This window comes from Malaclemys terrapin, chromosome 22 (assembly GCF_027887155.1).
Source record: "Malaclemys terrapin pileata isolate rMalTer1 chromosome 22, rMalTer1.hap1, whole genome shotgun sequence".
Lineage (NCBI taxonomy): Eukaryota > Metazoa > Chordata > Testudines > Emydidae > Malaclemys > Malaclemys terrapin.
The window spans coordinates 16186403-16210466 of NC_071526.1; the positions used below are offsets into that span (position 1 = coordinate 16186403).

The following is a 24064-nucleotide window of genomic DNA, read 5'->3' on the forward strand; positions in this document are numbered from 1 at the left end:
AAGGGGGTCACTAGTCGTCCCCTCCCCCCCAGTGGCTGCTAGCAAACACAAAGGCTTGTCACTGTGGTGTTTGGAATATTCAGGGGTCGGGGGAGGTTTGTAACGGGGGCTTTGCTCTGGGAGCATCAGGCCGAGCTCCCGTGTAGGAGAGGCGTGGCCGGGACCCAGCAGGACAGGGTGGAGACTGGGGGATGGGAGGAGCCAGGTCTGCATTTCCAAGCCCCTCTAGAAGAGGGGAGTCTCCCCTCACCTCCAGGCAGGCTGCCTCCCCGAGGAAACCCAGCCACGGCTTGTGCACAGAGGGCCTTGCTGGCAGCATTCCCCACCCCACCTGGGCTGCTGGGGAAGAGACGCAGCCACCCCTCCCGCTGCGTCAGAGCCAAGCAGGACCAGGAGCTCCACGCTGCTGGGGCGAGATCTTTCCCTAGAACGTCCCGCTCGGCTGCTGGGTGTCAGGCAGGGGGACAGAACGGTACCAACCGGGAGCCGAAACACTCAGAGGGAAAGAAGAAAATGGAGGCCCCGAGTTCTCAGGCTGGTTTAATCTGGCTTCGTTCTTCACAGCTGCAAGGTCATTTAATTCCCCAAACCTCGGCCCCACAGCAACGCACCCAAAGCTCCCTGCCAAGGGCAGGAGGGTGAAATGACTTCCAGCTACCCCCACCAGTCTCTGGCCTGCCAGGAAATTACAGCTTCCCTCATGCTTCGCCCAGCTGCCAGTCCGACGCCAGGAGCACCCACCACAGCGAAGGGGGCTGGAGCCCTCAGGCTGGGGAGGGTGAATCTGGGGGTCCTGAGAAGTGAGGGGGAATCCCAGCCAGGAACAGGGAAGCGAGCAGTGTGCAAGCCTCCTTGCCCTCCTCCTGACCCCATGCAATTCAGTTCCTAGGGGGGACACCCTCCAGCACCCCCGGTCTCTGGCTAGAGGCAGCCACGCTCCGCCACCTGGACAGGACGCAAGTCTTGGCTGTTTCCATGCAAGGGAAACCTGCAGAATCCAGGGAGATCCAGAGGGATCCAGGACAGGGCGGGCCGAGCATCGAGGGCCTGTTCACTCTGGGAGTGCAGCCATTTCCTCCAGGAGCTGCGCAGCCTCTGGAGCGTCATCCCTCTCCCTAGCTGTGCGACTGGGTGCTTTAGAAACTCGGGCCGCAATGGCCAAGACTGCCCAGCTCTGCCCCCTTAGCCATGCCTCCTCCTCCATCCATGGGTGGGAAACTCTAACAAGCAGCCCCCTCGAGCGCCGGGGGAGGGGAGGGGGGGACACGCCCAGCACGAGCCAGATATTGGTGTATTGGGTTGAAAACACATGGGTGAGATGGGACAGTCTCCAGGAGCCCGGCGAAGGGACCCAGGGTCCTGACCTGCAGCCAGATGGACTGAGTGCTCAGCTCCAACCCAAAGGAAAGGGGGAAGCAGTCACGCCAAGCTGGCAGGGCTCACACCCCCGAGGGCCCTGGAGGTGCCTGGGCAGCCTGGTTAACTCTTCTCTGGACGGTTCCTGTTCAGCACGGCCCTGGGGGTGAACTCCAACTTCTCCTTGAGGCTCACCACCTCAGTCAGGTCCTTGCCCGCAATCTCCTGCAGCTTCCTGTCCTCCCGCCGCTCCGAGATGCTCTTCTCCTCCTCGGCCGGCTGCGGGGAGTCACCACGGATGAACCACTCCAGGTGGTAGCCCACCGCCCCCACCACAAAGGCCACAGGGAAGGTGACGTAAGGGGCGTAGGTCCGCACAGTCATCCACAGCAAAGGCCACATGGCGTCGCCAGGAGAGAGCGCCAGATGTGTTCTGGAGAGGGGGGCAGAGTCAGTGTCACAGCTGCATAGACCCGCCCCCCACCCAAGGGAGAGTCGCCCCCTTCTTTCCCCGCTCCCCCGACAAACCTCCAAGATCCCAAACCATCGTCATCCCCCCACGTGACCCACCCTGCACCTCCCTCCACCCCAGGGGAGCCCAAAAATCACCACACACACTTGACTCTGCCCCTTGGCCCAGATACACCCAGCTCCAACGCCCCAACCCGGAACTCCAGGCAAGTCACCTCCACCCTGGTACCCCCCAGGCGGCTAGATATCTCAGCTTCACGTGTGTGTCCCCCAAACACCCACCTGGGTGGCACTGGTCAAACTCCCACCTGGGGTAGCTCGGCAACTGGGCTGCAGGGTTCCAGGGCAGTTAGGGGGCTGAAACCTCCACGCCAGCAACCTTCCCCCCCAATCCTGACAGCTTCTAGGGTGCCTGGGGGAAGGCAAGGGGAAATGATCCTCTCCAGGGTCTCCTGCTCCAGCAGAGCCCAATCCCTAAGAGAAAGGGCAGAACAGCGCACCTCCCATTCATCTCCCAGCCCCCAGGAAACCGCTGCTGGGAGCCTGCCCTGGGCTGTGTGTTCTGCCTGGAAACCAAGGTAGAAACACAAATCCTAATCCTGATCCCTCCACCCAAGGGGATAACCAAGGCAGTGGCTGGTTAGTCTGGGGCAGGGAGAGGAAAGGAATTTAGTTCTGGCGGCCTCTGGATAGTAATAGGGGCTGTACAGTGCATACACAGCTCTGCCGATGGGGGATGCCCCCCCATCCTGATCTATGGGCCCCCACCCGCTATTCCAGCCCTGGGCTCCCCACGCACACGGCTCAGCCCCTGCCCCCCAACCCTGATCCACGCCCCCCCCCCCCGCTATTCCAACCCCGGGCTCCCCACGCACACAGCTCAGCCCCTGCCCCCCGATCCACGCCCCCCCCCACCCGCTATTCCAGCCCCGGGCTCCCCACGCACATGGCTCAGCCCCTGCCCCCCGACCCCGATCCACGCCCCCCCCCCCGCTATTCCAGCCCGGGCTCCCCACGCACATGGCTCAGCCCCTGCCCCCCGACCCCGATCCACGCCCCCCCCCCCCGCTATTCCAGCCCCGGGCTCCCCACACACACGGCTCAGCCCGTGCCCCCCAACCCTGATCCACGCCCCCCCACCCGCTATTCCAGCCCCGGGCTCCCCACGCACACGGCTCAGCCCCTGCCCCCCAACCCTGATCCACGCCCCCCCACCCGCTATTCCAGCCCCGGGCTCCCCACGCACATGGCTCAGCCCCTGCCCCCCAACCCTGATCCACGCCCCCCCCCCGCTATTCCAACCCCGGGCTCCCCACACACACGGCTCAGCCCCTGCCCCCCGACCCCGATCCACGCCCCCCCACCCGCTATTCCTGCCCCGGGCTCCCCACGCACACGGCTCAGCCCCCCCGGGCAGGGTCCCTCTCCCACACACTCCGCCTGTGCTGAGCAGGGCCCGCGAGTCCCCCTGACCCCCGGGGCAGGAACCCGAGGGCGGAGGCCTCGGCCCGCCGCAGACAGGGGGGTCCAGGCCGGGGTCCAGGCCGCTCCGTGCAGCCCCCCCCCCGGCCGGCGAGCAAGGGCAGCGGGGCTCTGCGCCCGGACAGCCGGGCACCGGCCTCCCGCAGCCGCCCCTCGGGACCCAGCCGAGCCCGGCTCTGCCCGCACTCAACCCGCCGCCCGGGCCGGGGAGAGGGGCCAGGCCCGCCGGGGAGCCCCGAGGCCCCGGGCTCCAGGGAAGGTCGGACCCGGACCCCGCTGCCGCCCGGCCCGGCCCCTCTCACCTCTCCAGGCCGGCGCCCCTCTCCCCGCCGCCGGCTTCCGGGCCAGGCCGCGCCGCAGCCTCGCGGCCCGATTGGCGGCTGCAGCGCCGCGGAGAGCGCTGCTGGAGAGCGCGGGGAAGGGCCGGGCTGGGACCGGCCCCCACACCTCCCTGCCCGCAGGATCCGGCCTGGCTGGGGCTTGATTTCCAGCCGGGGACACCCCCAGCCCCCCCATGTCACTGCCCTGGGGCAGCCCCCCGTAGGGGGACCAGATGTCCCGATTTTATAGGGACAGTCCAGATTTTGGGGTCTTTTTCTTCTATAGGCTCCTATTACCCCCCACCCCCATCCCGATTTTTCACACTTGCTGTCTGGTCACCCTAGTCCCCCGGGATCCCTGTTTGCGCTGCAGGAAACTCTGCGGTGTCTGTAAAAGCAGCCAAAAGTCCCGTGGCACCTTATGCCTAGCAGATGTATTGGAGCATGAGCTTTCGTGGGTGAATGTCCACTTCGTCGGATGCTGCGGTGCCTGTTAGCTCCGACCCGGCTGGACTTCGGGGCTTCGGTGCAAAGAACTCCCCTCAGTCAAAATCACACACACACACCCCTTCCCTCCGAGCCCTCTCCAAACCTGGGCAAGCCCTGGCCCAACCTGGGCTGGGATTCAACCCCAGGCCGTGGGCTGGGAGCCAGATTGCAAACGGAGACCTGGTGCTCCAGGCCCCTGACCGGGTTGCCAGGCGTCTTGATGCTGCTGGAGCCTGGATGGGCCATCTCTCCCTGGTCCCACCCGCCAGGCACCAGGGCCAGGTTCTGCGTGTGGACATTTGATCCAAGCTCTGCCGTGGGTTCAAACCAGCCACACCGCTTGGGAACAGGGAGGGAGGAAAGGTGGGTATCTGTCTATCCAGGCCAGGCACCGGGGGGATGGCAGAAGGGGATTGTTCCCGCAGGGAGCTGGGATGCGGTGGGACACCCTGGCCAGCTGGCTTGAGGATTCTCCTCCTCGTTGCGAGGGCCGGTTCTTAGACTCCAGCCAAGGCCGTCTTCAGCACTGGCCCCCTGCCCTTTCACCTCGCTCCCTGTCACTTCGGATGGCTCCTCGTGGTCTAATCATTGAGCCACTCCGACACCCGCCCCGGAGCTGTGTTTGCTGACAAGGGGTGAACCTTGGGGCTACTCAAACAGCCGGTTTGCCCAAGGATGTAGCTCTCTGGTTGGAGACAGTCCCTCGCAACCACCCGAACAGCTTGGGAGTGAAGAGCAGGCTGGGCCATGCCTCTCAGTCCCGACCCACAGCCCTCCCCCCAGCGGTTCCAGCCCTGCGCTCCCCGATTCCCAGCCCTGCTGCTCCCTCTCAATACAGAGCTCCACCCAGCTCCTGGGGGGCTCAGGCAGGAGGCACTCGCTGGAGCTCAACTGGTAACGCTGCTCCCTGCAGACGCTGTCAGGAGCCCCCTTCTAGTCTCAGCCGCGGTACCGTTCAGGGCCGAGCCCTCTGCTAATAAAGTCTGTTCCAGTGACCCCTTGCAGCAGACGTGGCAAGCCACCTCGCAGCATCGTGAGTTGTGTAGGAGAGATGCACTCAGCTCTGCATCTTCCCCAGCATCCTGACAAGCCACCTCGCTCCTGCCCCCAGAGCAGAGCAGCGAATCCCCACCGTCAGGAGCTGACTCCAGACTCAGCCCTCCCCTTCCCTTAAACCAGACAAGAACGTGAGACACGGGCCACGAAGGGTCAAAGGTGAGACTAGCACCGGCTGGGAGAATGGTGCCAGGCCCAGAGTAATCAAAGAGTCGTCTTTATTACAGTACGGCTAAGTTTGTTACAATAAAAATGAAACCACATGTCACAGTCACTGTATAGCATGGTTTGTCTTACAGAACTTACAAGTGGAAGGGCTTCCTCTTCCAGGCACATTGCTAAGAACTAAAGTGTGGACGGAGGCAGAGGACAGGTGAACCGAGCTGATGGTTGCTTTCCTGGCCAGGATGGTAACAGCAGCGTTCAGAGAGTATTGGATGCTGACCAAGGAGTCTCCTGCCTTTCCCCTCCCCCAGCTGGGCCAGAGCTCACGCTGTTGGGTATTTTTTTCATGATTCTCTGTTCCAGAATATGCTGGTTGGATTCCCCCCTCCTTCCCTTTAAACATCTATTTTAATGTAGTAACCCGAGGCCCTCCCAACTGGACAGGCACATAACAGAGGCCGGGGGAGGTTTTAGCACCACGTCATGGTATGGATCCCATCCAAGGGGGGGAAGTAAAGGCCCCAGGGTGAGTGGTGCATTGCTCTTGGTAGAATTAAGCTTTCCTCCCTCCGCCTGCCCAAGCCAGTATGCTTGTGGAATCTCCCATCTCTCAGTACCTCCTACCTGTCCCAGGTGCTACAGGGAGGTATCCCAGCATGCACCAGGCAGGATGTCCGCGTGGGCTGAAATTTACTATTGGCGATTATTACAGTGGCGCTTGAGGGACCCAGTCAGGGATCGGGGCCTCCACAGTGCTAGGAGCTGTACGCTCATGAAAAAGACCGTCCCTGCCCTAGAGATCTGGCCGTCTAGGCTGTGGCTGGTGTCTCTGCTCCTTCCCTTGCTGCCCCTTTAGCCACTCTTCTTGGGCTCTTTCCTCCCCTCTTCATGTCTGAATCAGGGCGTCTCCAAGACAGCTGAGTGGGCAGGGAGCAGGAGCTGGTACAATCATGGGGTGGCGAGAAGAGGGGGGTCCCCTTGAAGGGTTTCACAGTGCAGGGGGCTCCCCAGTTGGAAGGAGGGACAAGTGAGAAGGCAGCACTGAGTTTTTACCTTGCACTTTCAGAGTGGTTGACTTGGCAACCCCGTTTTCCCAGGGCAGGACACCAGGCTCAGTGGGTGAACTCTCTGCTCCCCAGCCTTACGGACGTCAGGGCAGGTGGAACAGACTGTGCTTTGGGTGGAAGGAGGGGTCTGCACGGCTGGGAGCAGAATGAGTGAAAAGGAGGGGAAAGACGGTCCATGAGAACCAGCAGGGGGCTCATAGTAACACTTGGACCATCTGATCTCCACATCCCTGGCGAGTACCCACCCTACAGGGCCCCTCTGTTCATGCCCCATCTCCCTACCGCCTCATCTGAAATCACCCCCCCTCCCCCCATTCTGCACACTCAGCCTGGTGGAGAAGGTGAGCATGGTGGGTAATATGAGGAGTGTGCAGCACTACCTTTGGCTTGTGTGCAGGTAACGATGTGCGGAGGGGGCCGTGGATAGCAGGCTCCCCAGGCACTATTCATCTACATGCTGTCAGGGGTGATGGCTACGCACTAAAGTGGGTTCTGAAGAAAGCTACGATGGCAGCCATGCCAGAAGAAGGAGGGCACTCCTCTAATGTAGCATGCATGTGAGGACATCCCTCATGATACCCGGGAGGACAGGGCACTGCTAATGCGGTACCATGGAGGATGGGATGCCCATGGAAGAGGGGGCTCTTGTAATGCGAATCCCATCTGCCCCTCCCACTCTCACGAGCAGGAACTCAGCCTGGGGAAGGGCAGACCCACATTCATGTCTTCGGTCTGTCTCCAGTGACAGATGGGAGCTTAGGAGTCGTGCCCCTGAGCTCCCTGTGCCTCCATTTCCCCATCCACTAAGGAGAGTGGCACTTACCCTGCCTCCCAGGGGGGCCGGCGGTTAGGGAGCCGGTGCACCTGCTGGAGGTTATCGTCACTGAGGTGGTCTGAACAGAGCAGGGTCCCAATCCTCCATTGCCCCAGGGCCCATCTTTTACACCAGTGCAAAGCGGGGGTAGGCGCCACCGAACGGAATGGCCGCGTTTCACGCTCGCTTTGCTGCGAGGTAAAGGACTGCATGAGGCACAGGGTGACAACCAACAGGCCACGAGCCAGAGCCCCGCCACCATGGCAACCTCCAGTTCCACTTGCCCGTGGCTTTGCTTTTCCAAATCACTTTCCCAGCTGGCGTTAATGACAGTGACTGACCGGGGAGGGAGCTGCTGTCCCTGGGTGCTCTTGGCCCGATAGAGACTGAAGGCTAATGCCTGCTGGCCTGCCCCAGTCCTTACTCAGGCTGAACCTAGTGAGGGCTCCAGGCCTTGGCCCTGCTGGACTCTCTTTGTGGCCTAGCCCGGCTGCCAGCAGCGAGGGCCGCTGCCCTGCTCGGTAGGGCACCGTGCTGCGAAGGAGGGGCCCGGTCTTGGCATCTGTGAGCCCAGATGGGTCCCCGGGACGGGAGCAGCAGGTGACACCAAAAGCCTTTCCTCAGCAGAGGACAGCGTGGGCTGCATCGCTGGGTGGCTGGAGCCAAATGGAGGCTTTGGGTAGCCCCCCCAGGGCAGCTGCGGGGCAGGGAGAGGGGCTGGGGAGCGTTTGTGATGGAGGGAGAAGGACCAAAAGGCGGTGGGCTGGCTGGCATGGGCGTGGCTCACTCCTGAGTGCCTACCGCTCCGGCTGGTTTGCATTGTCGGGGAAGGGCTTCTTTACGGGCTGGGCAGCCGGGGCCGGCATGGCCAGCCCCATCGCAGCCCGGCTGGAATAAATCCTCCCAGTCCAATGCTCAAGGGGCCGCACAGCAAACGCCATGTCACTTTTGCCCCGGCTGCTATTGCACAGGGGTTCTCCAGCTTTTCCGCACCAGAACCCACTCCCACCTGGCTGAGACCCCCACCCCATTCAGCACCAGGGGTTTGTGACCCTTGGGTTGAGAAGCCCCGAAACAGAGGCTCTGTGATCATCATACAGAACAGCCGTGGCACGTAACAACAAACCCGCATTTCACCCCACAGGTGGCCCCCGAGGCCCTCCCCCCCGACATTCAGACAGGCCAGCTCTGTCCGCAGAAACGTCGTCCCCAAGTACCTTCACCTGCTGGAGCTCCGTCTGTGCGGTTGACAGCTCCAAGGGGTTTCTCACCTTCCTTAACAATAGTAAATACAACACAAGGAGCCGGCACGGCAACACCCCGGAGACACAACAGCAGGTTCCTCTTCCTCCTAAGGCAAGATGGGTTGTCAATGGCACGTTCGCCATTCCCTGCCGTCTCCGCTGGCCTGGCCCTTGGGGACAGCTGTGTCTTTAGACCAGATGCAGATGGGTCAGAACCAGTGCCCTGCACTTGGCTCGGGTCAATACCCTGCATGGTGGATTGGTCACTTGAAAGGCCAGGCTTGTTTCTATGCCCCGTCTAACTGGAGGGGGGAAAGCAGCCAGGGAAATCCAACCCAAAAACCAACCCCAAAGACCTCAGCTTCTGCCAGCCCTTGCCCTTGCCAGACAGAATCCAAACGCTGCTCCTAAGACACTTGCTCCCCCGCCCCCCAAATTCCCCCTCGAATTCCACTCCCTGGATCATCTAGTCAGACCAGCAGCTGGTGGGGAAATCAAAGAGGGATGAAAAAGTGACCAGCCAAGTTTTGACCTTCTCCTGGCCTCCCGTGAGGAGTGGACGCACCCCAGCGCAGGCCCAGGATTCTCGCTTGCAGGAAGGGAAAGAAAGAGAGAAAGAAAGAAGAGAAATCATAGCATATTCTTACTGACGATGTACATGTAGGGAAAGCAGGGGCTGGTTTTACTGCTGCCATGGATATCCTGATGACCTGATCCCAGTCTCACCAGCAGGAACACAGCTGTGGTCATGTGTAGTTTTTGTTTTATTCCTTCGATTATATGTATATATGTATATAGGTCTATGACCCTGGATTCCCCGAGGTGCCCAAGCGAGAGGCAGGGATGGGACCGAACTGTGGTCGGGGTGCGTGGAGGGACTGCCCCTCGTGCCTGCCACGGCCCGAAGCCTCATGCCAGCAAGGGAAGCTGGCCCGCCGGGCGGCCGGGAATGGTGACTTGGCAGGAGCTCAGCGGCGCTTCCCCCCCGCAAGATGCTTTGTTTGCATTGAATTGAGGAAATGGGAGAAGTTAAAGGTGGCACGATCATGGGGGGAAGATACATGGAGGTGCAGGGGAGGGGAAAGTATAAGGGGGAAAGTGGGAGAAGAGGAGGGGCATGAGGAGAGGAGAGGGGGTAACAAAGGGGAGGGGGGCTGCAAGGAGCAAGGTACAAAGAGCTCTGAAAGGAGGCCACCAGGGACTGTGCAGAGAAGGGGACAGGAAGGAGCTGCAAGAAGGAGGGGAGATGGGGGGCAGAAAAGGCTTCAGGGCAGACAGGGGGCTTGGGGAGAGGCCAGGGCAATGGGGAAAGGCCAGGAAGGGGCTCGTGGGCAGGCAGGGCTGGGAAGAGCCCTGCCCCACGGGGAGGGGCACGAGGGCAGGACAGAACCAGGCTCATGTTCATTCACCGTCGGATCCATGAATCGTAGACGATAAAAAGTCGAGAAGCTGTGAGTGGGCTGAGAGCTGCCCCGGGGGGTCCCTGCGGCTCGGGCCCTGGCCATCACAGTGAGCTATGTACTCTCTCTGTACAGTGCGGTAGAAAAGCCAGGGTTCTGTTCACAGCCTGGTCTGGGCCTCAGGGATGTAGATCTCGATACTGTCTGCGCTCTCGGTGGCTGAGTTCTGGCGGAAGGAGGCAGCTCTCTTGGCCGCCAGGAGCCTTTTCCTGGCTTCCTGCCTCTGTCGATCAACGGAGTCCAGGGAGCGCTCCTTCACCGGGTGCACCTTGGAGCGCGGCGGCTTCTTTGGTATCGGGGGAGGGACCTTCTTCTCTTCCTGCGCAGACAGACAGACAGAGTAGGGCTTAGAGGGGGTTCCGGGAGGCGCTGGATGTGCCGTGTTAGACAGCGTGTGGCTATGGCTGCATGTGACGGGTGCGCACGTGTGTGTGTGTGTGTGTGTTCATCGGGGGGGTGGATGTATGCACAGCTGTACGATTGTGTGTGAGACCATGCAAGGGTGCGCACAGTGGGCGTGCATATTCACGTGTGTGCATGTGTCTGTGTAGGCACATCCAAATGTGTATGTTTGTGCATCTGTGTGCACATATTCCTATGTGTGTACATCTGTCTGTGTGTGAGACCATGCAAGAGAAGACACATTTGAGTGGGTGCCTGTCTATGCGCTCTCATACCCGCAAGAATCCGTACGTGTATGTGCAGCTATAAACAGATGTGTGCTTGCACATCCGTATGCAGCTGTGCACATCTGCGTTCGTGCATGCATCCCAGTGTTTGTGCGTACTTCTGCATCCATATCGGAGTGCATGTGTCGGCGAGTGTATACCCCCAGCTGTGTACCTATCTCTATACAGAAGAAATGGGTCAAATTCTATGCTGACTGATGCTCCGCTCAATTCCACCAGTCCCTGGGGCTGAATGCAGTCCCTGGGATTGAAAGTCAGCACAGGATCTAGCCCAGGACGTGCGCACATGCTTCTTGTGCGCTGCGTTCACACAAGGCAAACGAGGGCTGCATCTTCTGCCTGTGACACAGGTTGGTGATTGTGCTTGACCTTGGGAACATTCCACCAGGGTTTGAATCAGTGTGATGGATGGCAGGGCTGCCAGGAGGTGATTGGACTGGAATTGCTTTGGTTTGTCCTATGCTGTGCGTGTGTGCACAGAGTAGATCTGTACCTTTGAAGATAACATCAAACAGAGGACACGCCGTAGCTGTACGTGAAAAACACAGGAGAGAAAAAGGCTCTATTTGTTTGGGTTGGTTTTTTTTTAAGTGGTAACTAAAGATGCCTGTTGATGTTGCCTGGCACAGATCAGCAGCGCCAGCTCAGGGGCAGAAGTGTGCATGGAAAAAGAAGAAGTTAGCTGTGATCATAGATCTCTCATCTCCCCGACTTTTTCCCCAGGAAGTCCCTGAGACACAAGCCAGGCTGGCACATGCCTAGCAGCGACTTCTAGCTGAGCTCAGCTGAGCTCCCAGTGGCTCTGCCAAGGGGGAGACTACTTTTAGCTCACTTACACTATGTCTACACTTACAGCGGCGTGCAGAGTACAGGCACTACATGTGTCACTGCACACCGCAGGGAAAGGCACCGGCAGCAAGGAGGCAGCGGAACACTAAGTGCTAAAATTAGCAGTGTAGACGTGCGAGGCACTGCTTGGGCATGTAGCGAGCCGGACAGGGTATACACCCCGGGGGTTTGGGTGTGTGGGGCACTCTGCTCTGCTCACCTAAGCTGTGCCTCACTGTCTACACTGCTGTTTACACCCCTGCTAGCTGGGCGCGCAGTATCTGCACTCTCCACCTACCCTGAGCGGAGTCGCTCCCCCGGGTCACAAAAGGCTCCATCTGCGGGCAGGGGTCAGGACAGAAGAGGCCAGGGCTTTGCTAACTGGTCCTGGCCACGTTCCCATCAGCTCGCCCCTCTCTGTCCCTCTGCTGCAGTAGCCCGGTCCTGGTCATCCCCCACCTCAGCCCCATGAACCAATGAAAGGGGAAGAAGAGGTTAATCTCTCTGAGACATGCAATGGGGCCCAAGGTTCATCTGTTTCCTGGCCTGCCCCTTCTCCCCACAAGAGGGGGCTGAGGACAGCATCAGGGATGCAATGCAAGGAGAGAAGGATCTACACTCCGTAATCCACACACACACTGGAGATGCCAAGGACCACAGCTTTCTCCTGGAGCTGGGAAACAGCTGGAGTGCCTCAAGACAGAGTGCTCCCTTTCAGCGCTTCACTGATTCCAGCCAGACCCATTTCTATTCCTCTTTCTCTCCATTCTTTTTGCATGACGGTGCTCGAATGCTATGGGGAACACACTCGATAGACACAATAGATATGATTATGTCCCCTCCCCTTCTCCCCCAACAAACCCTCTGCTCTTCTGCCAAGCCACGAATACACCCGCTAACAATGCCCCACATGTAACAACCTAAGAGCTGTCATATTGAATCAGACCATGGTCCACCTTGCCCAGTAGCCTGTCCCCAACAGTGTCCCACACCAGAGCTTCAGGAGGAGTGTACAAAACATGGCAATTATGGAGTGATCCACCCCTGTCTTCTGGCAGTCAGAGGTGTAGGGTCATCCAAAGTATGGGGTTGTATCCCTGACCATCTTGGCTAAGAGCCACCTGATGGACTGATCCTCCATGAACTTACCCAGTTCTTTTTTTAATCTACTTATATTTTTGGCCTTCACAATGTCCCCTGGCAATGAGTTCCACAGGTTAGTTGTGCGTTGTGTGAAAAAGTACTTCCTTACGTTTGTTTTAAACCTGCTACCTCTTAATTTCATCGAGTAACCCCAGATTTTTGTATTGTGTGAAAGGATCAAACACTTCTTTACTCACATTTTACACGCCGCTCATGATTTTATAGACCTCTAGCATATCCCACTTTAGTCATCTCTTTTCTAAGCTGAAGGACCCTAATCTTTTTGGTCTCTCCTCGTAAGGAAGCCATTTCACATCCTTGATCATCTCTGTTGCCCTTCTCTGAACCTTTTCCGGTTCCACTATCTGCTTTTTGCATTGGGGCGACCGGAACTGGACACCATATTCAAGGGGTGAGTGCACCATGGATTCACATAGTAACATTATGGCATATGCTGTCTTTGTTCTCCTGCAGGAGGCCAATAAAAGCTGACTTTGTGCATTGTGAAGTGAGAGCTCCCCCCCCCTCCGTGCACCCTAGCTGCACCCACCCCCCTTCTCAGCCAATTGGCACTCATGGTCTGATCCCCCTACCTTGGGCTCGATGAGTTTCCATCCGTTGGCCTTGAGCTGCTGAAGCTCCGCGAACTTCAAGCTGACGTCCTCGATGGACAGCTGCAGGAGGTCCCAGAATCCAGCCAGGTCTTGGAAGGTGGGCATGGGGAACGCATTAGGGTCCTTCCGAAGGGGGAGAAGACAAGGCGGGTTAGCTCCTTACATACCATGGGGTGCAGAGGACTCCAGGTCTTCCATCACTTCCCTGCTCAAGCTGATGAGGAACAGAGTTGGGCTGTCTGGGCCTTAATGGATTAAAAGGGCCATTTATTCCCTATAGGACCTTGGACTCAGCCTTAAGAGGGTCGGGGTGAGCCTCCAACCCTTCGGCTAGCACCTCCAAATGGAACCATCGCCAGCTGTGCAGAGTGTCATGTACCGCTTCAGACCCCCGGGGACCTGCTGCCGCCTCAGCCCAGTTGTCCGTCGGACAGAACACATCCCTGGGAAACCCATAAGGAAGGAGGAGGCGCTCACCATGTTCTGCTGGCAGAGTCGGAAAAACTGTTGCACCTTCTGGGACATCAGGAGCTGGGTGCTGCCCACGGCGCTCCGGATCTTCTCCAAAACTGGTAAGGCATACAGAGAATGGGTGAGGAATTTACTAATGACATGCGGCTTGATTACCTCCCCCCAATCCCCTCCCAGCTTCAGGGATGCACCATTACGAGCCCTGGAGAGTATTTCTTGCCACTAAGCCCAGCCTCCTTAACCTTTTGTGAGCCAGATGGCAGCATGTGCAGGGCAACCACTGGCTCAGGTTCCAAAGGGATACACCCGTTCCTCAGCACACGTCTGGGACACTGTGCTGCAGGAGGCATTTGGGGGATAGCCCAGGCTGGGGGATGCTGAGCAAGACTCCAGCCCCCCCAGCCCTAGGGGAATCCTGGGGTGCCCTGCACCCCTCTTCCAGTCTCACAGCCCCATCTGGACTCACTCTCCTCCGGCAGGTCGTAGTCCTCGGCCTCCCGCTCCATCTGCTGGCACCAGCCTTCCATCTTCTCCACCTCAGCCTGCAGTAGCTTAATGAACCACTCCCCGTCCCGGTGGCAGGGAGAGGCCCTGCCAGAGTCGGGGAGGCTGCGGGAGCCCCTCTCGATCCAGGAGTCCCTCCGGGGCACCTCCACGGTGTCATACTGCATCTGGTAGTCCTCCCGGTAGGCCCACTGGCCCTGCGTGTGCACCGTCTTGAACACCGAGTACTGCCGGCTGGATGCATCTGGCTCTGAGGAGTGCCGGTGGAAGGGCCGCCCGAACTGCAAGGCCTTGTCCTCTGTGGCCACCGACAGGCCCGTGAAGCCTTCCAGCTCCAGGTCTGCCTGCACGCCGGCCGTCACACTGTTTGAGCGCTTGAACCGGGCCCGCCTGGGGACAGGGAGATAAAGGGGTTATGGGGACGGACTCGCCTTCCCACAGCAGGGGGAGCAGGAGCATTGCAAAGCATTCAAACCACAGCAGGGGGGCATCGGCACAGCTGCAGGGGCTCCAGGACTGGGATAACGGGGAGCTGTGGGTCAGGATCAAAGGGCATTGGCAGAACTGCAGGGGCTCCAGGACTGGGATAACGGGGAGCTGTGGGTCAGGATCAAAGGGCATCGGCAGAACTGCAGGGGCTCCAGGACTGGGATAACAGGGGGCTGCGGGTCAGGATCGAAGGGCATCCACAGAGCTGTGTGTGGGAGCTGGAGTAGGGGGCGGGGGAGGGTCTAAGGAAACCCGCCCAGTTGGAGTGTAACCCCTAGTTCGGAGCTCACTGACTGTAAACCCCATGCATTGGGACTGCGCTGCTGCTCTGCAGTGTGACCCTACACCTCCCCACCCTGCCCAGCCGGGACCCCGCTCCCCTTGCAGGAGCAGAGCGAGGGGCCATGCTGGTTCCCATTCCGGGGAAGTTGCGCTGGGAGGCTCATAAGCTGTTGAGCTCCTGGCTGTCCGTGGGGACAGCCCGCTAACAGCCACTTCCTCCTGTTCCCTCATTTCAGTGCCTTCTCTCCTGCTTGCGCGCACTAGTCTGTTTCTATGGTAACCGGCCCTGGATGGATGCTGAAGGACGGGGAGAGGAACACGCGCTCAGGCCCCTTGTTAAGCAAAGAGAAGGAACATTGTAAAGTTCCCCTCAGATGCCTCGTCCTCAGTGACTCGGCCGTGGGCAGGAAGGAGCGGGGAGGCAGGGAGGGTGAACAAGCAGGTCCAGACTAGCCCAGCCTCTGAGGCGCTGTCTCTCTGAGAGGAGGGGCTTGGGTCAGAGCTGGACGAGCCCCCGTGGGCCACATGAAGGGCCCCTTTGGCGGCCATCTCTGGGGGTCTCAACTGGATTCCACTTGGCATCTCAGCTTCTTCATCTGCGTCACAGCGACTTTCACATCACAGCCATGCCTCATACTCAGCCTTGCTCAGCCCCAGGTCCAGGTCCTGATGGCCTCTGATGGATCAGAACCGGGGGCCTCTATGACGGGCAGATCCAAAACCCCAGAACCGAACCCCAGATCTGGATCAGAACCACGGGCAGATCAGCAGCTGCTGATCTGCAGACACAACACATCTCACAGGGATCAATCCCCGAGTCACTGCTCACACCTGCAGCAAGAGGGAATCCAGGCAGCTGCAAATCCCTCAGTCCCAGCCCAGCGTGTAGGTTAACACATGCTTTGCAGCTGGTGTTCTGGCATACCAATCAGGGCCCCAGGGTAACAAACGTGCTGATAAGAAAGTGAGCCGCTCAGGAGGGGGCTGTAACAGGGTACCAGAGCCTCTGGTACCAGAGCCTCTGGCCTCTTGGGTGCAGATGTGAATCTATTAGGAGTGAGCAAAAGTTGTGACGACTTGCTGACCTGTGTGACGTGAGTTTGCTGGGCCTCCATCCATTTTGCAGCGGACGAGTGCCCACAGCACAACCTCCCTGCTCCTCACAATCAGCACCGTCTTTGACAGCTGACCGACCAAGCAGCTTAATGGTCCAGAGACTGACCTACCTACCTAGCCATCCCTAGAATGACATCAGGTCAGGGATGAGGCATATTGCTCAGGGAAGCTTGCCCGGCTGCTGCCTGCATTGCCCATTGATTTATGAGCTAGCGAGGAAACACAGTTGTACTTAGCAGTCAGCACAAGACGCTGCCGAGCTCTTGGGACGCTCCGGAGAAGAGGCGCACGTTAGGAATGTTTAGTTTGGGGGAGGCATTGTGTGAAAACAATCCAGTCGGCAAGGCGGCTGCGCTAAGCCCTGCTCCTGGAGGGATGGAGCGATAAAAGCTGCATTTAACCAGCCGTACCTTTTGTCTTCCTCCACTTGCACCCCGATGGAGTGGAATTCCCTCTGGCTCCTGCTTTCTGTGTCAGAATCAGATATAGTCTCAACCTGCGGTGGTGATCAGAGGGAGAGCATGTCGGGGAAGAATCGCTGCACAGCCTCGGGCGCAATAGACTCATGCTTTTTAATTTCCGTCAGCGGATGCAGTGGCGCAGCAGTGGGAAAGCCAGAGAAACAAAAGCGCTGATGAAAGCAATGGCCAGGCAGCTCCAGGAGCTTCCAGCACGGAGATGAAGAGCCATGGAGACTGGAGTCTCCTCTCTCCCTGTTGGTCAAAGATGAGGTACGGCGGGGGGCCGTGGCAGGAAGGAACCTTGTGCTGCCACTGCCTGTTGGCAAGACCATTTCATGCAGACATGATGCCGCTTGCAACAGGTCTTGGCAATGGCTGCAAAGCCAGGTCGTGGTGGTGAGACCTTGGTCTGGAGCAGCCCAAGATTCACTGAGGGTAAGAGACGGGATGGCTGAATGGGAGGCAAGCCACCATGCATTGGGACCCTGCACAGAGCCCCGCTTGCCAAGCCTGGAAGTGCCAGTGCTGGGGTTCCCAGGAAGCCCTGAGTCATAGGGCTACCATTCAGCATTGGCAGCTGGATCCAGATGGGCTTAGGCCCAGGTTCAACAGTGGGAGGCTCCGGGGAGCCAGGGGCGAGCGACACTTACCTGAACTCCGATGGACGGGCGCCATTTCCTCTGCCGTGCCAAGCTCCTCAGCTCTTCCCGGCCTGGGATGGCCTTGATGATGAGTGTGGACGGCTTGGGAGAGCCCCGGGGCTGGACGGGAGGCAGATCCAAGGAGATGGCTGTCACCTTGGAGTTCTCCAAGCTCTCCGTGGAGTTGCAGCGAGCCGCGGCGTCTTTGGACCACGAGGGGCTCCGGGTGACCTCGCTGGGGAGGTAGCTCTCGTGGGTGGATTCAGTGCTGCTCTGTGCCGTGACTGAGATCAAGGGCTTGGCTTTGATTCCTGGAGGGAGGGGAGGCGGTGCTTTTCTGTAACTGAAGGCTGTTGTGGGAGAGGCACACGATAAAAAGTCAGGTGAGAAAGAGACACGTTCTCATTTCCGAACGCGAACACCGGCCAATCCCGCCTCTTCCTCCGGCTTCCCCATGGTGTGCCAGGCCTAGCAGTCAGATCCTTGGCTACTGAAGTCAGCCCCTTTTACACCAGCCGAGGAATTGGCCCTACGTTGCCGCACCACCAAAGGTTGCACACCCCACACACCCTACCAGTTAACCGTGAACTTGTGACGAGAGGCATAAAAGTTTCGTTTGCTTTTGGACTGGCTGCTCGGCCAATTCGTCCACTAAACCCAAAGGGACCAGACGACCCTCCAATGAGAGGGAAGATCAGTGCGCTCTTGTGCTGCACACGTCATGAGGCAGGCAGGCAGACAGAAAAAGGGAGAGAGAAACGAGAGAAGGAGAAAAACAGAAAGACAGGAAGAGAGGAGGGGAAACCTGAAATAAATGCCGAGAGGAAGGTGGAGACCAGGCAGGAGGATTGACGGACAGACAGAAAGATAGGGGTGTTGGCTGGCTGGAGCGACATGTGCCAGCCACATGAGATGCTACCTCAGTGAAGCTGATGTTTCCAGCCAGCCAGAGAGCTGCCTGGGGGCTGGCAGTACCCGCAGCCTCACGGCGGGTGAGCCCACGGGCAGCTTAGCCCGGCCCTTGGAGGGCATCCCAGAAAGCCGTTCAAGATGGCGGCAAAGTGCGGCAGTGGGAAGCTGGAGTGGTGAGCCCACTGCGTGCCATCTATGGGAAGGGGGAGATAGGTGGGCAGGTCCCTCTATGGGGAGGGGTTGGCAGGGAGGTGCCTATATGGGAATGGGAGGGGTTTGGTGTGAGGGGTCCCCCTGTGGGAAGGAGTTGAAGGGGGTCCCTCATGGGAAGGAGGAGGGGCTGGTGTGGGGGCCCTCTGTGGGAAGGGGTTGAAGGGGATTCCTCATGGGAAGGGGCGGTTGGTGTGGGCGTTCCTCTGTGGGAAGAGGGAGGGGCTGGCAGGAGGTCCCTCTGTGGGAAGGGGGAGAGGCTGGTCCGGGTGGGTCCCTCTGTGGGAAGGGGCTGGGGTGGGTGTGAGGTCCCTCTGGGTCCCAGCAGGACTGCCCAACCCGCCCGTCCCTGTACGAGTGAAGGGCCCCTGGGAGCAGCGTCGTGGGGCAGGGGCAGGGACTCACAGGTGCTGGGCTTCAGGATGCTGCTGGTGATGGCTGGCCTGGGCGGGACAGACATGGAGAAGAGCGAGAGGCAGTCGTCGTCCTGGGAGCAGCCTGCCTGGATGGCCCGCAGGTAGCTGTGGCTCCGCATGCGGAAGCAGCCAGGCAGGTCCAGGGCCTCCACGGCCTGGGACTCCACCTCGCCGAAGACAGACTCGCAGACCGCCTCAAACTGGTGGTTCAGCTCCTCGTTGATCTGAGGGGAGAGTGGGGCAGATGAGGGGCCTGGGCAGCTCTGACAGGGTCCAGCGCCCCCGCCCCCAGCACCATCCTCCATGGAGATACCAGAGGGGCTACAGCGGACGACTCGCTCTGGCCCCCGCTGGCGGCTCCAGGGCTAGAGGTGATACTGATATGGCCGGCACAGTGGGGGCCCTGCATCCACCCCTCCCTAGTCACCCAGACCCTTTGACTCCAGCCAGTGGGGGACCCTGGGGCTTCACCAGGCAGAGCAATGCAGAGCCAGCCGCCCTCACCCAGCCCCCTACGGAGCTCCCTCTGGAGGGGCAAGATGGGCACTCGGTCTCCACACCCCCAGCAATCCCTGGCCTCTGCTGAGCCTGCCAGTCAGCGTGGCACACGCTGGCTTCGCTGAGGTGGACGCCTGTCCACTGGGAAGTCGACCGAGACCCACCAAACTCATTGCACACAGGCTGCCAAGATGCCAATTGTTCCCGTCCCCCTGGCTGGATTTGACCCAGCAACCTAGAGAGGAAAGTCTGCCAGTCCCATTGCCAAGCTCCCGCCCACTGCCAGGGCCTCTGCCCTCTGCTGCAACTACCTCCTCTGGGGCATGAGAATCTGCCATGAGGGAAAGGTCCGACTGATCGTGCCGGGCTTTATTTCAGTGCAGGTGCTGCCTGGAGCCCAGCTGTGACCCACTGAGCGGGGGTGACGCCCAGTCAAGGTTTCCATCCATTGCAGCATGTCCCGGGAGCACCTAGAAGCAGGGCCGGCTTTAGGCCAATTCCCCCAATTCCCCCAAATCGGGCCTCGCGCCTAAGAGGGCCCCGCGCCCAATGGCAGGGCCGCGGGGGTGGGCGCAAGTGGCCGAGAATCCCTTCCCTGGCTAGAGGCTCCTTTTTAATTTTTACTCACCCGGCAGCGCTCCGGGTCTTCGGCGGCACTTCAGCGGCGGGTCCTTCACTCGCTCTGGGTCTTCGGCAGCACTTCGGCGGCAAGTCCTTCAGTGCCACCAAAGACCCGGAGCGAGTGAAGGGCAAACCACCGAAGACTACGACTGCCGCCCGGTGAGTACAAGCCCCACACGTTTTTTTACGTGTTTTTTTTTTTTTCCAGTCATCCCTGCCGGGGCCCCGTCAAAACTGTTCGAATCGGGCCCTGCACTTCCTAAAGCCGGCTCTGCCTAGAAGGTCTCTCTACCTCTGCTCTTGACAGAGAGCAGGCAGACATCATTGCCCACATCCTGGTGCTGGGCCCAGGAGTTAGCACAGTGACTGCAGGGGGCCCTGCTGTTTGCTGGGGAAACGCGGCACTGAGACAGTCACCCAAAATTCAAACCCATTTCTGAGGGGAGGCGAAGTCTGTCCAGGCAGCACTGGGATTATGGGAGAGACAAGCTCTTCCCTAGATGTTACCAGCCAGGCCTGGCACAACCAAGAGGTTCAGAGTTCAGAGTAGCGTCCAGACTTTTGGGGAAGCTGTTCCAAACCAACTCCGAATTATCACAGCACTAAACTAAGGTTCCTCGTTGGTGCTGGATGGCTCGGGGAGCCCTGCACTACAAGGTCGCTGGTTTGAATCCAGCTCAAGTCACTAGTGTCCTCCAAAGTCATTAGCACTTAGTTCTTGTTTGATGCCCTCTATGAGATGTATCAGTGGGAGAGAAAACCTCAGCTGGCGAAAAATGTGGAGCTCAGCTGGGCAGAGAGGCCAGCAAGTGAAAGGGCCCCGGACGCTGAAATCCCCTCACCAATTCTGGAAGGACTCAAGATTGTAGCACTTTGGAAGGGCAGCCTGGGCAGCTTACCTGGCCACTGTCCGGGCTGCCCCCATCCTACAGACGCATCAGTTGGGTACCATTCCCTGGGGCTAACATGCACGCAGAAAGAGGGGCAGATAAACAGCCTATGCTGGGAGCAGAGAGGAGGGGCCAAGAACGAGAGCCACCTGCTGATCCCAGGGGCCTCTTGCGGCTAGTCAAGCCCCTGGGAAGACATGAGAGCGCTCTGTATGGCCACCAATGGGAGGGTCACGGCCGGCCCAGGCAGGGCTGCGGAGGAAAGGCCGGTAGCGTGCAGACAGTGCTCTGCGTTACCGTATGAGCAGAGAAAGGACAGCGCTGGCCAGACGGGGAGCAGAAGCAGAGCCATTGCGGGGAAGGGGCAGAGCCTCGCTGATGCATGCAGGGAAGCCTGCCGCCTCCCCAAGAATCAGCATCGCCATGCTGCAGATTAGCACATGCAACGCAGGGGTGGGTGGGACGTGAGGGGTCAGGTGTCCATGTGCCACAGAAGGGTCAGTGGAGAGCAGCCAGGCCCGCCCCGCGTCTCAGACGCTGCTGCCACTTGGGAACCTCGAGTCCGATGCCCAGCTCCAGTGGGCTCCACTCAGCACCTAGCGTGCAGAGCTCTCCTCAGCTCCAGCCACTCCTTCAGCAGCCCGAGCGTATGAGCTCCAGCGACTGAGGGCACAGGGCAGTCAGGGCACGAGAGCCAGGCGCCGCCACGGGCACTGCCCACCTTACCTGGCCGGTGGTGAAGGAGCGTCCGTAGCCCTGTCCCCGAGGGTGCAGTCTGGGCGGGGTGCAGCAGCTGGGACAGTTACAGATATATGAATCAGAATAGTGCCTACTTGCAAACCTAATGAGAGACAGTGGGGGAAAAAGGATTCGGACCAGAAGCAACACGTTCAAGCAGAGCATTTGGAAACAGCCCAGTGACTGGGCTCCTGTCTGCAGCTGCTGCCCCCTGAACCTGGCAGATCATCGTCCCCGCCCGCCATCCCAACGCGAGCTCACCACCACCTCTACAGTCTTCCCAGACAGCCCGGAGCAAAGAGGGGATTCCCAGAGCCCTCGCTGGGTTAGGCTGGGCTCACAGATCATCACACACCCCCACAGCAGAGGGAGGTGCCGATAAGCAGGGCAGGCAGCAGACCTATGGTGGCAGTGCGGAGCTGGCAATGGGGCAAGGCCACTGAGAGAAACAGAGCAGGTTAACCAGCAGGTGTGTCCTTACCTGGGCCACCAACACCTGAGAGCACTACAGCCATGTCAACACAGGGACTGATGTGATCCCCTAACACAGCACAATGTACACCAGCCCAGTGCAATCTGCAACCGTGCAAACTCCTATTGCAGGCCTGATTTACACCACTGTAGTGCAATGTGCAATGATGCAAACACAATTTGCCCCAGTCCAGCATAATTGACACTAGTGCAAACTCTTAATACAAACACTGTTTTCACCAGTGCACTACAATTTACGCCAGTGCAAACCCCTAGTCTAAAAACTGCAGCATGATTTGCACTATTGCAGTTTACCCCAATAACCCTCCTCTTTTCCCTGCCCCACTCCTGCAACAGAGATAAACTGCACCCATGTGAAATCCCCCTGTGCTGGTGCAAACTGTGTTTGCATCCCTCTTAGCCAGGGGTGTGCAGCAGTGGCTAAAATCCCAGCATAGACAAGGCCCAACCCTTAGAGAGACAAACAGTTCAAACTTTCTCTGAACCCCAATACAGTTTATTTTAACTTTGGGGTTTCACTCACTGTCCTGGTTTCACAGATCTGCATACACAAAAATGCCCAGACACTTGTGCACCTAAGGCCCGATCCTGCAATCAGATCCCCTCATGTGCACCCTGCACCCACACAGAGCCTTCCTGAACTAGGTCTGGGCCCACTGATCCAAGCACAGGACCAGGCCCTTATATGCAAATACAGCTGCAATAATTGCACATGCAAATGTCCACGTAAGCTGGATATCATTGAGCAGAGCCACGCAACCAAACCCATGGGCGTTTTGAACAAGTGTTTCTGAAAATCTGGGTCCTTGAAAGTAGACCGAACACTTGCATTTCTTGTTTATGGCAGCCCTGCGAAACTGACCATTTCCTAGTGCAAAATCTACTTACTAGCACTCATGGAGGACAAAGAAAACTGAAAGATTTTAATTGCCTGGAAATTCTCCCTCACGCCCCGGCTCTCCCAGACTGAAAGATCTACGGGGCAGGGACTTCCTCCTTTGATGTGTATGTGCAGCACCTAGCATAATGGGGTGCAGTCACAATCTGGGTCTTTGGGCACTACATTAGTGCACATAATAACGAATGAATACAACAGGCCAGTAGAATCTTGTAAGGCTGGTCAGTTTCATACTCAAATATCCCTGCACTAACCTGAGCCTAGGATGTTTAGGTTGCAAATCTGCAGGAGGGTGGGATGCGTGGGAAAGTTGCTGAAATCCCTGGATTTATGGAGTTTTCCTTTAAAAAAAATAAACTGTGTATTTTAGCCTGAATTCCCTGCCAGAGAACCCTTGGAATCCACCTCTCACTAAAGCCTAAGTAAAGCAACCCCCAAGTCCCTGCACTCACCGCCCCCACATCCTCCCCAGACCACTCCTCTCCCACCCTAAACCCACATCCTCCAAAATCCTCTCCCCAAACCCCACCTCCCTGCCCCTCTCCAAGCCTGCATCCCCAAAGGCGGTTCAGAGCCAGCCTGGCCCCTCAGGCCCTCTCTTACTTGGTCCTGGCCTGGTCTACGCTGGAGGAGCGGCGGTAGCCATCTCGCCGGAACAAGCCCTTGGGAGACACCTTGGCGCTGGCCTCTGAGTCGCCGCTGTCATCGTCCCCCATGGCCTTGATGTAGCTGCCGCTCCGCATCCGCCGGCAGGGGATCTCGCCGTCCTTCCCCACCGCTGGGTAGCTGCTCCACTCGTCCTGCGGCACCTGCAGCAAGGAGAGCCCCATGGAGAGGGGTCGGGTCAGGGAGCCCGGGGCAGTGGAGCGCGCGTGGGGACAGAGACATGGGGGTTGATAGTGGCGGGGGGGGCACAATGTAAAGGTTCTGGTGGTGTGCAGCAGGGGTTCCTGGTAGAAATCTGGGGGGGCTGTGACCCCACATGACCCCCCCCACGCATCACCTCTGCATGGTGGTGGAGCAGACTTAGCCATCCAGCCCATGGCTGCACAGTCCAGGGTAGGACACCGGGAAGACGCTACGCTAGGACAGCGAAGCTTGAGAGCCCGAAGGAACCGCAGGGTCTGTCTGTGTCCAGCGGTTTGACAAGAATCCTCTTTATAGCCATTATGGACAGGGCCTCTCTCCCCTGCTGGCTGCAGGGCCCACTCCCCATTAGCCACTGGG

The 24064-nt window shown here is 59.0% G+C and overlaps 2 protein-coding genes across 6 annotated transcripts in view; both read right to left on the minus strand.

The window, feature by feature from the left end:
• Window positions 1-522: 522 nt before the first annotated feature.
• On the minus strand, window positions 523-3726 carry SMIM12 (small integral membrane protein 12). 4 transcript variants are annotated; one of them, XM_054011638.1, is made up of 3 exons: window positions 3612-3726; window positions 2136-2239; window positions 523-1789 (listed from the first exon to the last, which is right to left on the minus strand). In XM_054011638.1, exon 3 carries the CDS (start codon window positions 1756-1758, stop codon window positions 1480-1482), a length of 279 nt encoding a protein of 92 aa, XP_053867613.1. In that variant the 5' UTR covers window positions 1759-1789; window positions 2136-2239; window positions 3612-3726; the 3' UTR covers window positions 523-1479. The 4 variants fall into 4 exon arrangements, with proteins under 4 accessions (XP_053867613.1, XP_053867609.1, XP_053867612.1 ...); XM_054011634.1 differs by having other exon boundaries at window positions 2110-2239; XM_054011637.1 differs by lacking the exon at window positions 3612-3726 and adding an exon at window positions 3263-3568 and having other exon boundaries at window positions 2110-2239.
• A 1596-nt stretch (window positions 3727-5322) lies between these two features.
• The window catches only part of DLGAP3 (DLG associated protein 3), a 136626-nt gene continuing 117884 nt past the window's right edge, over window positions 5323-24064 (minus strand). The window contains exons 3-11 of one of the 2 annotated variants that reach the window (XM_054012145.1): window positions 23441-23646; window positions 21436-21502; window positions 18690-18924; window positions 17172-17512; window positions 16471-16556; window positions 14136-14563; window positions 13676-13767; window positions 13178-13321; window positions 5323-10243 (exon numbers count right to left, since the gene is read on the minus strand). In XM_054012145.1, the coding sequence (XP_053868120.1) occupies window positions 10025-10243; window positions 13178-13321; window positions 13676-13767; window positions 14136-14563; window positions 16471-16556; window positions 17172-17512; window positions 18690-18924; window positions 21436-21502; window positions 23441-23646 (1818 nt within the window). In that variant the 3' untranslated portion in view covers window positions 5323-10024. Of the gene's footprint in view, window positions 10244-13177; window positions 13322-13675; window positions 13768-14135; window positions 14564-16470; window positions 16557-17171; window positions 17513-18689; window positions 18925-21435; window positions 21551-23440; window positions 23647-24064 lie in introns of both variants that reach the window. The other variant, XM_054012144.1, reaches the window with a different exon arrangement.

Bases quoted from the DNA above. Each gene is read 5' to 3' on its own strand.
- SMIM12 (XM_054011638.1), bottom strand. From the start codon at position 1,758: ATGTGGCCTTTGCTGTGGATGACTGTGCGGACCTACGCCCCTTACGTC.